The sequence below is a fragment of the Colletotrichum acutatum genome, assembly GCF_030867785.1.
Source record: "Colletotrichum acutatum strain CBS 112980 chromosome Unknown BDZ83scaffold_61, whole genome shotgun sequence".
NCBI lineage: Eukaryota > Fungi > Ascomycota > Sordariomycetes > Glomerellales > Glomerellaceae > Colletotrichum > Colletotrichum acutatum.
In genome coordinates this window covers 135,524-148,846 of record NW_026849055.1, presented here as the reverse complement: position 1 = coordinate 148,846, position 13,323 = coordinate 135,524, and the positions used below count along the sequence as shown (strand labels likewise).

The following is a 13,323-nucleotide window of genomic DNA, read 5'->3' as shown; positions in this document are numbered from 1 at the left end:
CCACATTCAATCTCCTCCGTACACCACCTGCCGACGTCGGCTTCCCTTTTCACTTTGTCGAATCTCCCCCCCCCCCCTTGAGACGGCACTCTCGTCGATCCAATTTTTTGCATCTTTCTCCCTATTCAACCTCGACCGACTCTCCTCCATGGTCCAGGCTGTCGGTCATCGCAGCTTTTCAACCTTTCACCCCTGCGACTTCCTATCGCCGACCGCAACTGTATCTTAACTTCATCCTCACTCGCTTCCACAACACCAATCATCAGACGAACTACGTCCTCGGTCCCCACAGGATCTGAACATTCAGCAACACGCCGTTTTCTGAACTTCGGGCATGCGATTGATCGGCCGGTTCAAGCTCACAGTTTTGCGTCTCGACCAGCACCAAAGTGGGCTGGCCGTATATATCCAGCATCCCTAACATCTCCTCTGGTCACTCGGATCTTTGTTGTAACACACGTCTCTTGTTTGGACCGACGAGAAAGGACTCGCAATGTGGGAAGTCGTGTGGACGGACCCCGACAGGGAGTCTAGGAAGGAGCACCGCGAGAGGAAAGCAGTTGAGAGGGAGCACAAGGACAAGACCAGGGCATCTAGGAGCTCCATGTCCACTCGCAGCTCTTCGTCGTCCGACAACAAACCGTTCAGCTTCTTCGGATCTAGGAGTCTTAAGAGGACACTGACGCCGTCAAGCACCAAAACATCCACCACACACGCTCTCAAAGCCCCGAGCATTGATAGCACATTCAGAGGCTCGCTATTGTCGGCCGTCTCGGAGCCACCGCCACTACCCACGGAGCTCCCATGCAGCCCCGTCACTACGGTCGAACGCACTTACATGCCGCAAGAGCAACATTCTGTCGAGTCACAGCAGAACTCACCAATTTCATCCAACAGAGGTAGACCGGCCCATTTCCACAAGCTTGCCACAGCTCACTGATATTCAGGATTCCTAGACTCTGTTTTCTCCAAGTGGACAGACACCTCTGTGGGTGGTCCGATATCTCCATGCAATACGTCGGTCGCCGAGTCGACGTCGGCAAAGAGAGAGCATTACGTCCAGACCCTCGGCCCAACCTCATTTATCACCAAGAGCACAGAGGTCACTATCCTGCCTCGGACGATAGAAAACGACATCTCAGGCATGATCTCTCATATAACCATCACTGCTGAGCCGGTTAAAGAGGAGCCTCCAACACCTCCGCGTTCTCCAACGGCGCAGTGAGTATCTCGCAATCCCCTTACAGCATCATCACTGACAAAATGTAGGCCCGCGGTAACAGCTATGATATCACCGGCCATGCTCGACTCGCCTGTCAACCTTTTCCCTGGCCACCCTAGCCCACAGCGTTCATTACGGCGAGTTCCTTCATGGTCGATGGCATTCAAGCCGAACAATCCCGACTCCTGGAGACCACCAGATGCGTGGGACTGCGGCCCACCTCCGGAAGTGCGAACGCCAGTGATCGAGGCAGTCATTGAAGAGACACCAGAGCTTGATGCCGCATGTGCCATGTCCATGGATCTTAACGGGATGCAGCGTGAGATCAGGCGGATGGCCGCTGCCAGCCACAGCATCCGCCTCTTGCGGTTGAAAGAGGTCTGGGGCGAGACCACCGATGCTAGCCTCTATAAGGAGCTTGAGATGGAAAAGAAGAGATGGGTGCTTTCTTCTTTGCACAACATGGACAAGCCAGTGGAGGGGGACCAAGCGAAGGCTCACCCCAACAAGATTACTCCTGCCAAGGCGAAGAAGGTCCTCGCGCTTTACGAGACTCAGGGTAAGTGGAGACAAACTCAACCTTTGGTTACTCCGACTAACGTGCACAGCAACAACCTCATACCTGGCCGCCGTCCACTTCAATAAGCAAGTGTACCATCTGGCTTCGTTGCCGCTGTCTCACACACTCTTTCCAAATATCCACCCGGTTAATGTACCTGCCATTTCGCCATCAGCCTTCCCAGTGGCCCCATCCCTGTTCGGCATAGTCTACTCGTTGGCACTGCCGGCGCTTCTGCCATCGCCTGAAGTTCCCAGTCTCCTCAAAAATGTTCACCGGTGCCTCGCTGCCGGTGGTGCCTTCCACCTTACATTGATCGACCCCCTTCCCGTCACGAGTACGTTGGGTCCTCTTATGCGTTCGTGGATTGAGGAAAACCTCATCTTCAACCTCGAGAAGAACTTTCGCTGCATGAACCCAAGCAAACTCTTCCCTCTGTGGTTAGCAGATGCTTCCCTCCGTGCTGAAGGCAGTACCATCACCACTGTGAGGTTTTCCGCCATACCACCAACAGACAGGCCAGACACGGCCACGACCGATGCCGAGGTGCTTGCAGATAAGGCTGTCAAGCAGGAGCTACGCAGTATCGTCGGTCGCATGCTCTGGAGGGAAGTATGGGGACAGTACATCACTGCAGATCAGTGGTGGTGGGAGAACCCCAGAATTGTGGAAGAGTGCGAGCAGCTCAAGACGGCGTGGGAGTACAGCATCATTGAGGCAGTCAAGGAAGCGTAATGATAGTTGCGCTGTCATATACTGTTTGGTTCTTTCGCGAATCACAAAGAAACGGATGGAATGTTTTTGTCACTTTGAGGGAGCAGAGATGTTTCCCTCGGTACGGCGTTGGAGGCCAGATTTCTTTCACAATACCCCCCTGGATGGCCGACAGAGCCACTTGCTTTACATATCGGCTTGGGAAACGGATCCAACGGGACACGGTGTGGTTTTCTATGTATGCCGCTGTGCCCTCATTTATCGGGCTTCTTGGGGACTTCTGAGAGGCCGGGTGGGCCCACAGCATTACGGAAGATGGCGCTGCCACTATACGTTGGAATCAGCTGTAGTTATTACTTTGCAAGAGTACCCAATGTTAGCAGCAGAACTATACAGACTGGAATCATGGAGACGACACGGTGAGGTCTAAGTCAATCGGTATATGTCACTCGTGGAACAAACAGCCTTGCCAACCTTTGAGGGTGAAACGTCCACGGCGAGGTCCCCGAAGATTTCACAAAAGTTTGACCGCATGACTCGAATACCCAATGCTGGTTACGAAGTTGACACGTCTAAAGAGAAGAGCAAGTGGCAGAGTTGTTGGATTCCATCTGGCTATGAGTTAATGACAGGTGACTTCGGGTTAATCGGGCAGAGAGGTTCCTAGCATCCCCTCGCATATTAAGTCCAGGAACCCTTATCTGAGGAAGGGCTTCTACGATGATGGGACCCTGGTGGTTGGATAAACCACTATTCGAGGGTTTATCCTGGTCCCTTGGTCCCCGCATTATCCACTCGTTTTGTTTCTATATCGCGGGAAACTTTTGGAGAGTTATGTCGTTTATATTGTTGATGGTTTTGGTAGACGCTGGAGGCCGGACTCTCTATCATCTGAATGCTGTTAAGATGAGAAAATTGGGCATGCGCGAGTTCACGGGGCAGAAGTAAGGACAGTCAACACACTCGTAACACACTAGCAACACGAACAATGAATAAGAGAGGTCGTATACTTTTTGGGGATTTTTGAAGGCACTATGATCCGCCTATCTCGTGTTCATTCCATCCTTCTCTCCTTGTGAAGAAAAAAGATAGATGGGAGGTATCGACTGACGCGGGATTTTTTTTACTAATGGTGAACCAATGCTGTCTATTGCTTGCTGACGCTTTGTGGAATTCCATGAATCCTTCTCATCATCTTCCTCGACGCTCAATATCTCCATTCCCCTTCCGAAAGTGAGTGTTGATTATCTCTATACTCGAAGGTATAATCACAATCGTATTCACACCGTCTCAAGGTCGTAGGCTTTTTCTTGGACGTTGGTAAAATGTGTTTCTATCAGGTTCTCAAGCAGACGCGAAAGCGGCGGTGGGAGGAGGAGGGAGGGCTGACGTGGGTTCACAATACCTCGGGGCTGACATCTTCTTCTCGCTTCTCGAGGAATCCCTCGTTCTCATCTTCTCTCTTCTCGAGTAGTTCTTCGGTCTCCTCATCCACTTTGGAGGTTTTCTTATCGTTGTGATCGAATATGACGATTGTTGCGAAGCCTGCTGTGTAGAGGCTGACTAGGGTAACGGCTAGAAAAGTTGCTAAGAGGGGCATCTTGAAGGAGAAGTGATGAAGATACAGTTTGGAAGACGGTTATATGCGGAATTAAGGTCGAGTGGAAGCGGATGAGATGATGCTCTGTTGTCTGAGTGTTTCTAGATACGTTGTGCTTATGCCAGTTTGATGGTTTCTCTTCTTTTCATGGGTTTATCAAAGATATGAAAGGAAAATTTTATATCTCCTCAAGGCTTTCATCTATACTATACTCCATCGAGAACAGCGACGGCTGTTCAACCTTTGCGGACTGGAGCGGTTTGCCGACCTTGGGTTACTATTCGTGGCACATAGTGTCACTTCAGGCAGATAGCAACCATTCATCTAGTTGCAAAAGGCTCAAAAACGCAGTCGGTGGGAGATATATTTCGACGATACTGCCGACAAGGGACAAGGTTATGAAGCTTCCAAGCTCGCAGTTTCTTTATTCGCAAAGACCATCGCACGGGAAGACTAGATGGTGGATATGAAGCCAAGTCCATCTGCACCTGGCTGGAGGGGAGATGAATAATACAGCGCAGTGCAAAACAAGAGCGCTGCTTGGTGGGATATCTGTAACCTCTTCAACTCCAACCTGGCTCCGTTTGCACTCATGCCATCTCTAAAAAATATAAAAATAAAAAATAAAAAACAGTAGGGAAAGTCATGACCTACGAGAAGACGAGGATACAGCCCCCTTCTCTGTTGCATTACCGTACTATACCGCACCGAGACGATTCGATTACCTTACGGCCACAAAGATGCAAAAAAGCAAGTCGTACGATTTGTAAGGTACACGCCTTCCGCCTCAGAGAATGCGGTACTTCTTGCGCTTTGACGTTTCCCTGGTAAGAAATAGCCCCAAAAACAGGGCTTGCTAGGAGCAGCCACTGCCGTTGAAGAACGCCCTAGATCTCATAACCCTGAGTGTCTGTTGAGATGGAGGGGCAAATACCAGGAAGTTTTTGCCTCGGGACTCGGGGAGACGGTATTCATCCCGCCACGACTTGATTATCTCTGAAGTTGGGGGGATGTTGATCCTGTGGTTGTAATTTTCGAATTGTAGTGACCTGCGCCCCGCGCGATGCTTTTACTGTACCTAGGCTGCAGGGCGGGCATCTTCGTACATATTACACCGGGCCGTGAGGAACCGTCGTTGCTTTATCGGAGTGGATGTCTCGGTCTGGTGGCCCGTTGTGTCGTTGATTACCTGAGTCACATCGTCATCGACGAAAAAAAAGAAGAAATGGGTAGATCTTGGAAAATAGCACGGGAATATATGACTGCCGGCGACAGACGATGCAAGGGGAACCAACCGACCACCACTCTCCACACAAGAGGATCACGATGAACAAGAGCGCGTGCGGTTTCACTTACTCCCGGATACTCGGCCTCAACCTACGCGCGGGAAGAAAAATCAGCCACGTAGAAACGAAAACCCAAAGCTGCGTCCGTTCCACCGTAGCTTAGACATGCATTTCGAAATCGTGTGATCCAGACTCCAGAAAGCAACCGTGACGGCAGATGAAACGGGATCGTCGGGAAGGGTTCACCATTCAAAAGAGAACAAGTGCCGTACTACCGTGGTATCGTCAAATGTTGCTCGTCGGGGAATTTTCGACTACGGATACTACTGTCCACATGCCTGCATGGCCTTGCATGCGGCTTCTTACACTAGATAATGGATTCAATAGTCCCGTTTCTCGAAGAGGATCGGATCTTCGACCGCGGCATTTCTTGTTGTTTGGTTACATTAAATTGGTGGTTGCTGTCATTTGTCTTGATGGTCTCTCCACGGACCACAACCCGCCCTAAGCTTGTGGTGTCTGTTATGTACGAATAGAGTAATAGTTTGACGTTGAAGGTATAGGGCGACAAGGATTGAAATGCTTGTCGAGCCGCCGTCAGGACAAAAGGCAGGGCAGGCTAAGAAGGGTGGCTCCTAATAGCAAGAACAGTGACTTCCAAAATGTGTTTGTGTTGACGAGAATATTGCTGGCTAGTGATGAAGACGAAGCAAACCGCCAAGTCCACACTCCAAGACCAACATCGCCTCTGACTCCGAGGCCAGGGTGTTCAACACGGTATCATTTTGAGGCAACGCAGGCAAACCGAACCAGGGCAGATGCAATGGAAGAGCACACAAAGCTTGAGGTTTCCTCTTGCAGTGAAGCCAAGTTTCGGGGAAGTAAACCCGCCCGAGACGGCATCGCCAAGTTTACCAAGCATCAACTTCCCCCACGCTCCCCATTTCTCTTTTATTCCCGCAGCCATTACTGAGGACGAGGTGATTGTCAATCAGGCCAACTTCAGAAGTACATACAGTGATCCCTGTATGCCCCTGCATGCGCGCCGCCAAGGTTCCCCTCCAACTTGGCATTGCGGCATTGCGTGGGACCTTTTTTTCTCCAGAAACCCACTGGGCTGGGAAAGTGGGTTTGTGTGGGAATTGGGAATGGGAATGCAATGGTACTAGGGCAATTTGCTCCATCTTCTCTGCAACCCCAAGTCCGATGTAGACTTCGTCCCAGAGGGTAAGGGGGGCGGTGTATCCGTGATTTTCTCTGTCTGTCCTTCTCTTGAATTGTAATTGACTAAAATCTTCATCAGCGACAAGCACAGTCAAACTCAAAAGCAATAGACTGAGCGAATTTTCGTCAGTCATGACTAAAGACTTCTTTCCCAGCAATCCTGCGTGAAGATGCTCCCAGCTAGGATGGATGAGTGCCCCTGAGAAGAGATCAGCCAGCCGCAGAAACACCGACAGTAAGTCCAGACGAGGTTGCAACACAAGACTCATCACTCAAGAGACCAAAGAAGACGGACCCGAATATCGCAAGGCAGGAAGAGGAAAAAAGACACAGACAACCCCGGCGTCCCTGCAGCCGTCTGCATGACCAAACGACAGACGTGAAGTGCCGGGAACCTGGCACCCTGGAAAGGGACCACGAGGTGTTTGCTCAGCTCTGCTTGCGCGCAGCTGTCTTAATAGAACACGCACCGCCCCGAGAAACGTGCGCCTGGAACAATTTCTGAGCTCACGGACCGCTGGGAGTGTCGATCCATTACGTTCTCTGCAACTAGAAAGAGAAAAAAGCCCAAGCAATATACGCAACATGTCATACTTACGTGCTCTGCTTACACGGCACGGCTCCTGCGCGCGCGTAGTGCCCTGAGACGAGACCAGACAACACCAAGACGAGACGAAAAACCCAAGTGCAGACTTAGACTACCCGAGGAGGAGCGCGCCGTTGGAAAAATGCAGGAACCCATCTGAGTCTTTGGGACGGACGGCACGTGGAAGCTGAATGCGCTTCCTCTCCTCTCGAGTTAGTCCGTCTGGTCGTAAGCGCCAGTCCCAATGGCGTCTTTTTCATGGCGTTGTGGGCAAAATACATTTGCTAGAGACAACGAGTCCGCCAAGAGACTTTACATCAAGGAGATTTCACAAGGCGAAGATACTGAAGTTCTGCAGAGTGACAAATGAACAATAAATGATGTGTTATCTACAACCAACGAGTTTTACAGACAAGATCATTATAAATATTCAGCTGGGGCATGCCAACGCAACAAATGCCCCTCAAAAGCAACAAATTGAAATCTGCTTCCGCGGCAGGGCCTCCCAAAACAACAACATGGCTTCGGGGTATCATCCACAAGAAATCGTTTCGCTATCGTGACAAGGGCGCATCTCCTACATACACTACGACCGCGATGCCTGCTCATTTGAAACCGGTCGACTATTCGTAAGCTCCGTTATGCTTTCACTCTCGTAGTTTTTTGTCCTGCGGTTCTGGCTCGGGATCTTGAACTGGTCGCTGTGCCTGAAACTGCCCACAATTTCCGTCACATCTGGCCGTCGAGACGAATACTTAATATCGGTCCATAGCGTCTTGCAGGCCTTCCATGAAGTCACCACGTAGATGAGCGCATTCCAGAAGCCCTGAAGCGGAAGAACGAAGGCACTCATAAACTCAAGCGGCGTCGAAGACTCCTTGGTGTGAATGACCGAGTAGACGCGGTTGGCACTCGACGGGACCCAGGTGATCAAGATGACTGTGAAGAACAGGATCGAACATTTGGTGTAAGACCAAGCCGCGTTGTTGAGCTCGTAGTTGCGTCGACGAGCAGAGTTCATCGGCCGCTGGGCGGAAGCATCCGCCGTGTTACTTTCGGCAGGCGGGACAGCCGCTTCTGCTTGTGATTCATTGCGGCTATAGCGATTGGCAGAAATGCTGACAGAGTAAGCAGCGTTGGGTAGTCGTGGGACTGGCCCAGCTTCCGAGCCACGTCTTCCCACTGTGGCAAGACCAATAGAACCCTGAGGCTGATCCATCGCTTCCGAGGTGACGTAGACTTCGGTCGTTTTCACCGAGGTTAGAACGTCGTGGAACGAGTTCATTTGGTCGTGGTCCGAGGAGCTGAAATTGTGAAGCTGCTTTCGCTTTTGGTAAATTTCTCGGCCCGCGCGGATGTAGATGAAGAAAGTGATCAAAATTGCAATCCTGGACAATTAGCAAAACCCAATTGAAGCGAGAAATGAACCTACCAAACGGGTCCGTAGAATGTTAGAATGCGCCAGATCTCCCACTCAGGTCGAATCCAGCACCATAATGTCGCGTTGCCATAGACCCTCAATCCATCGCCGTTCCTGACAAAGACATAGACCAGTGCTGGGATGAAGGGAATTCCATAACAGCAAACAAGATACGGTATCTCCATTCTCCGTAGTCTTTCGGCGTCGAACTTGTAGTAGAACGTCAGGTAGACGTTGATGGCCATAGTAAGTGTCCAAAATGCATCAGCCGGCATGAACCTTCAGTGTGTTAGACGAGAACCTGTAGCGGGGCCAGTGTACCAACATTTGAACCAAAAAGGCCTGAAGCTGGCAGCCTGGCGAGTCCGGAGAACCAATGTAGGACCTCGCCATTAGCGTGCCAACGTTCGTCATCGTATTTCCAAAGGAAGCGAAGAATACGAGCCGATTGATGGGCTTGTGGAACGCTCTAGACGAGCAAAATGTGACAATGATGAATACACATCCCAGCAGCGAGAAGACCGAGCAGGTCCGTTCTATGATGCTGAGAAGGTCGAGGTCTCCTTTGTCCAAGTTGGCCTTCTCTTGCGGTGCGTCCATGTTGTCGATGGTAGTCTACGGTACCGGCAGAGGTCCTTTGTGTGGTCGGGTCGATTTACACGGTACGAAACAACGTCGGACTGGTGTCTGCGTTGACGGCAACCAGCGATGTTTTGAACAAGTGATAGTGATTGTCGACGACTTTGGTCGTGGGCCTTGCTCGAAATGTTGCAAATAGGTTTCGTGAAATGGTGGACGGCCAACCGTTCAAGTACACTGACCCCCCTCACTAAATGGTCCCAGCCAACGAAAGTAGCGACAGCTCTGACGAGCAACGGGTTGTAAAGGCGTTGCCCAACCCAATAGGGGCGGTCCAATATGTCAACTTCCTATCAAGATTCTATGCAAACTCCTGACCGGGATGGTCTGCAGGAGAGCACAAGCGGATGTGCTGAGCCAGAATCCAGGAACCGAATTGTCGAGAAACGAGAATCAACATGGTCCGGAAAAGGCGTAGAAGACGGAATCGAAGATGATGGCAACGACGGTAAAATGTAAGAAAAGAGGAAAGGAGCCAGTCATCAACTCGTCGGCGCCGCAGGCCCTGGGCCTTTGCATGGCGTGTAGCAGGGGCTGTGTAGGGCCGGATTGGCCAGGATGCTGTCGAGACCATGTTCCATGTTGGGACCGGGGCGTGTAAGTACGTGAGCACCCTCCTGGACACCCTCTTGGGCAGAGAACCACGGGAGAGAAGACACTACGCAGTAGAGATACCTGGCAATTGCTGGAGATTTGGTGTGGTCGCCATGTCCGCGTGAAGAGAAGTGAGAGGGCACTAGGGGGTTTAGAGGAAGGATGTTGTCGAAGCTGGAACAGGCCAAGTGAAGGACTTAGCTCGCCGCATCCGGACCCACTGGAACCAGCTTGGCGCGGGGTCGGACGAACCTGGGGACGCCAGGGGCCCCTGGGCGATTCCCTATACCAGCACCGTTACAAGGCTCCCCTGGCCCTGGGCCAAAGTTCTTCGTTGGGTGGGTGAGCTGTCGAGCTGCATATCCGTAGGTATTCTGCAGTGCCCGAGCGTTTTCGTTGAACAAAATTGCCATCAATTTCTGAACTCCCTGAGTGATGGCCGTCGCCATCCTCCCTCACCGCGTGGCCTCCTCATGGTGACCGGATACCCCTGAGTTGGCATTGTGATGGGAGCTTGTCATCCTACCCAAGCCAGCCATGTACTTCAGGCGGAAATATCATGTTTTCTCGCAGAGCTTGGACGTGCAAATCATGGTCAAGGCGGCGGGATGGTCGGCGGAAGGGTACCACGGTTCCAAACCCCAAACTGTCTGGCACTCAGGCGCCTCCTGGCCGATGCCTCTCTCGACTTCTATCCTCCTAGTGAAACCCTTGTCAAGCCACCGCAAACCAGGGATCGAGGGCTGTAATTTGGATGTGGCGTCTTTGGACCAAAGGGAGCTCGTGTTTGCTGACCCCATGAAGACTAGCAGGGTAGTTGCGATAAAAGAGTCGGGATTACGACTCGAGGAAATTGTGAGTTTTCCATAGACTGTAGGGCTAGTTGGCCTTGCTTTCAACGAAGTGCTTAAGCCGCAGAAGGGTGTCATTCTGCAACCCTCGGATGGTGCTGTTGGAAACGGGCCGTGGGCGCTGACGTTCTGCTGCAGAGTTCCGTACAGCACCATCCAATTTAGAGAGCATTGCCACGCTGTGGAAGGCGGCAGCTAGCGAAGGCTGACGTCCGCGTTGCTTTCACCGTATCATCCGATGCGCTGGTGACACAGCCATGGTGAATCAGGTATGAACAAAGACTGATCTCTGACCTTGAGATGGGGAGCCATTCCGTTTCGGGACGCAACGGTCAGTATGCAGTCGTTGGTTCGCGCAGGGCCTTTCAAAGAATTCATCATTGAGATGAAAATAGCTTGACGGCCAGCCACAATGACTCGAAATGCCGTCGATTTTGCTGGCTGGCTGCTGCTTTGTCCCAACATTTCTCAGACCGGCTGGCGGCACGGTGGAAGCTTCGCCCACGTGGGGAGCGCCATGATCGACAATGTCTCCGAGCTGATGGTGAACGGGTGCTCGTAGGATGGAATCAAAACAGAGACGAAGGCGACGGCGGCGTGATGTCGTCTGGAGTGTGGTCTCCTATGGGTTTGAGATGGGACGAGCGAGACTTTCCAGCGCCGCGCCGTCTGCGAAATTCGTGGTTCCGACTGCTCGGTGCCAAGCCACACGCCAGAGACAGATCTGTGGAAGATGGCTGTTGGAATGGGTTGTTGAACTGGACGATACCACGCGGTGATGAGAGACCTAGGTAGCTGGACCTCGGCCACGAAGCTCAGATTGATTTTGACCGACCCCAGTTTCAGACAGCCACTTCACAATTAGGCACAAGCTGTGCCGTCGTTTGGAGACCCAGACGGGATAGTACGGCCGTACCGAGGTGTCTGTTGGAGGATCTGGATGGACGCTGATTAGCTACCAGGCCTGCCAAAGCCCGGAGGATGGGAGGCGTAGAAGCCTAGAAGGGTTAAAATGCATGAAGAAGGCAAAGTCTGGGGAGGGAGACTCGTGAATCTGCAGTGCTACAGTGCATGCTCCGAGATGAACTTGGTTGGGTGCGGTCGACCGGAGCGAAGCAGCAGGTGCCAGGAGCCTACTGTGTACGAATAGGAAGTCAGGACCCAAAGAGAAGGAGGCCACTGGGCGGGAGGTTTCTGGTGGTGACAACGAAGGCAGGAAGGGTGGCATTGAAGATGGGGAATTTACCCATATTTACCCCAACACTGCACCACTCATTCCCCAGGACCAAGGTGCCTGTTCCTGCCTATCCCAAGCGGGGGAAGTGGGGCTCTCTTCCGAGCATCGGTACGTACCGCACAGATTTCCGTGGGAATCGGCAACCACCAAGCTTTTCAAGTCAAACACGCCGGCCTTCCAAGAGTCCAACCATGGCAAAGCCAACACGCGGGTCCCGTCCATAGGGCCTAGCCCAAGCTGGTCTTCATTCATCAGCTTAATTTACCGGCTTATGCCGCACCTCTGCGACTCTGGCTACCTGCTTTACCTTTTTCTTTGAGCTCTTCGTTGTCGTTGGCCAGCCTCGATCCTCGGTGCAAAGCCTTTCGCCGCGGCGGATCGTAACCTCGATTGTCCCGTTATTATAATCCACTGGTGAAGGGGCTTTGTTTGGAATCCGGACAAGAGAGTTGTCCGAGGCTGGTTGCCACTGACGGCATCGAACCATGTTACCTTTGCCTCCAACAGATCCGAGGTCTTGGTGCCGGCAGTCCATTGCCTCTGAAGGGGGTCAAATTGTGTTTCATCGATCGCAGCGCTCCAAGACTGCTACCTTGGACGGACTTGAGGGCGTGTTCCCGGCTAATCATAGCCTTGAGAGTGGCTCTTCTCCCCAAAATGCCCAGAGGTTTCTCGACCAGGCCTCTCGTATTGGCTTCTCGTGGGAAGGTACTATGCGGTCGAACTCTAACATATTGTTGGTATACAACCCTCCGCCCCAGGGCGACGGATCTATGGATCTGGATGACTCGACAAAGTAAAGCTGGGCAGATTGCGGAGAAACATAGAGAAGCCTAGCGTGTGGTAACATAGAGAGAGTCCAATCCCAATTTTTTTCACTAATGCCTTTATTAAAACCCCTCACTTTTCCGTATAGTTTACGGATACAGATAACTACAGCAGTTCCAGACCACACTAGTCACAAAATGTCGACGGTCGACCACACCTGCTCTCTTACCCCAGACTTGCCTGCTTCAAGGGTCTGCCCTTGATGCGCAATATGCGTGATCGAAGGAGCTGAACCTGGCCGTCCGTTCGGGGTTCTCGTCTGTGCGTTCCCGTCAGAATTGACATGAGCCGCCACAACGCCGCGTAGGAGAGCTTTCCATTACCGACCCAGCCGGGGCGGTGGTGTCGATGCCCGTTTGAGCCATAAAATTCGAGCAGATACCTTACGCACTCTGATATAGCCCTCCCTGCTGTCCTGCTGGCTGGTGACGACTTTGTCCGACCTCCCTGTCGCTGGCTTCACTTGCTCTGGTGGTCTCGTCGTCTGGCGGTCTGGACATTATACAAAAAGAATAAACGAGAGGAAGGAGGGGGAGTACTGACCTTATTATTCACGCCCCTGC

The 13,323-nt window shown here is 52.0% G+C and overlaps 4 protein-coding genes across 4 annotated transcripts; 2 read left to right on the top strand and 2 right to left on the bottom strand.

Annotated features, from left to right (window-relative positions):
• The first annotated feature begins 174 nt into the window (after nt 1-174).
• On the top strand, nt 175-2,626 carry BDZ83DRAFT_383914 (uncharacterized protein). The gene is made up of 4 exons (XM_060502729.1): nt 175-899; nt 957-1,221; nt 1,270-1,781; nt 1,831-2,626. The coding sequence occupies exons 1-4, from the start codon at nt 494-496 to the stop codon at nt 2,514-2,516; spliced, it is 1,869 nt and encodes a 622-aa protein (XP_060363803.1). The 5' UTR covers nt 175-493; the 3' UTR covers nt 2,517-2,626.
• A 123-nt stretch (nt 2,627-2,749) lies between these two features.
• BDZ83DRAFT_753249 (uncharacterized protein) lies at nt 2,750-4,095 on the bottom strand (the record flags this gene model as incomplete). Its single annotated transcript, XM_060514333.1, has 2 exons — nt 2,750-2,839; nt 3,901-4,095. The coding sequence occupies 2 exons, from the start codon at nt 4,093-4,095 to the stop codon at nt 2,750-2,752; spliced, it is 285 nt and encodes a 94-aa protein (XP_060363802.1).
• A 3,670-nt stretch (nt 4,096-7,765) lies between these two features.
• On the bottom strand, nt 7,766-9,381 carry BDZ83DRAFT_383882 (G-protein coupled receptor). Its single transcript, XM_060502728.1, has 3 exons — nt 8,937-9,381; nt 8,624-8,890; nt 7,766-8,579 (listed from the first exon to the last, which is right to left on the bottom strand). Exons 1-3 carry the CDS (start codon nt 9,209-9,211, stop codon nt 7,778-7,780), a joined length of 1,344 nt encoding a protein of 447 aa, XP_060363801.1. The 5' UTR covers nt 9,212-9,381; the 3' UTR covers nt 7,766-7,777.
• Nucleotides 9,382-9,529: 148 nt separating this feature from the next.
• On the top strand, nt 9,530-12,732 carry BDZ83DRAFT_652813 (uncharacterized protein; the record flags this gene model as incomplete). Its single annotated transcript, XM_060510557.1, is given in 7 exon segments — nt 9,530-9,705; nt 10,149-10,209; nt 10,418-10,699; nt 10,715-10,790; nt 11,258-11,486; nt 11,846-11,985; nt 12,440-12,732. The coding sequence occupies 7 exon segments, from the start codon at nt 9,530-9,532 to the stop codon at nt 12,730-12,732; spliced, it is 1,257 nt and encodes a 418-aa protein (XP_060363800.1).
• Between the last annotated feature and the right edge of the window lie 591 nt (nt 12,733-13,323).

Excerpts from the sequence above, each read along its gene's own strand:
- BDZ83DRAFT_383882 (XM_060502728.1), bottom strand. The coding sequence starts at position 9,211 with ATGGACGCACCGCAAGAGAAGGCCAACTTGGACAAAGGAGACCTCGAC. Across the intron at positions 8,891-8,936 it reads CAGGCCTTTTTGGTTCAAAT|GTTCATGCCGGCTGATGCAT; the intron begins GTTGGTACACTG and ends AACACACTGAAG. Across the intron at positions 8,580-8,623 it reads ACATTCTACGGACCCGTTTG|GATTGCAATTTTGATCACTT; the intron begins GTAGGTTCATTT and ends CTAATTGTCCAG.
- BDZ83DRAFT_383914 (XM_060502729.1), top strand. The coding sequence starts at position 494 with ATGTGGGAAGTCGTGTGGACGGACCCCGACAGGGAGTCTAGGAAGGAG. Across the intron at positions 900-956 it reads ACCAATTTCATCCAACAGAG|ACTCTGTTTTCTCCAAGTGG; the intron begins GTAGACCGGCCC and ends CAGGATTCCTAG. Across the intron at positions 1,222-1,269 it reads CCGCGTTCTCCAACGGCGCA|GCCCGCGGTAACAGCTATGA; the intron begins GTGAGTATCTCG and ends GACAAAATGTAG.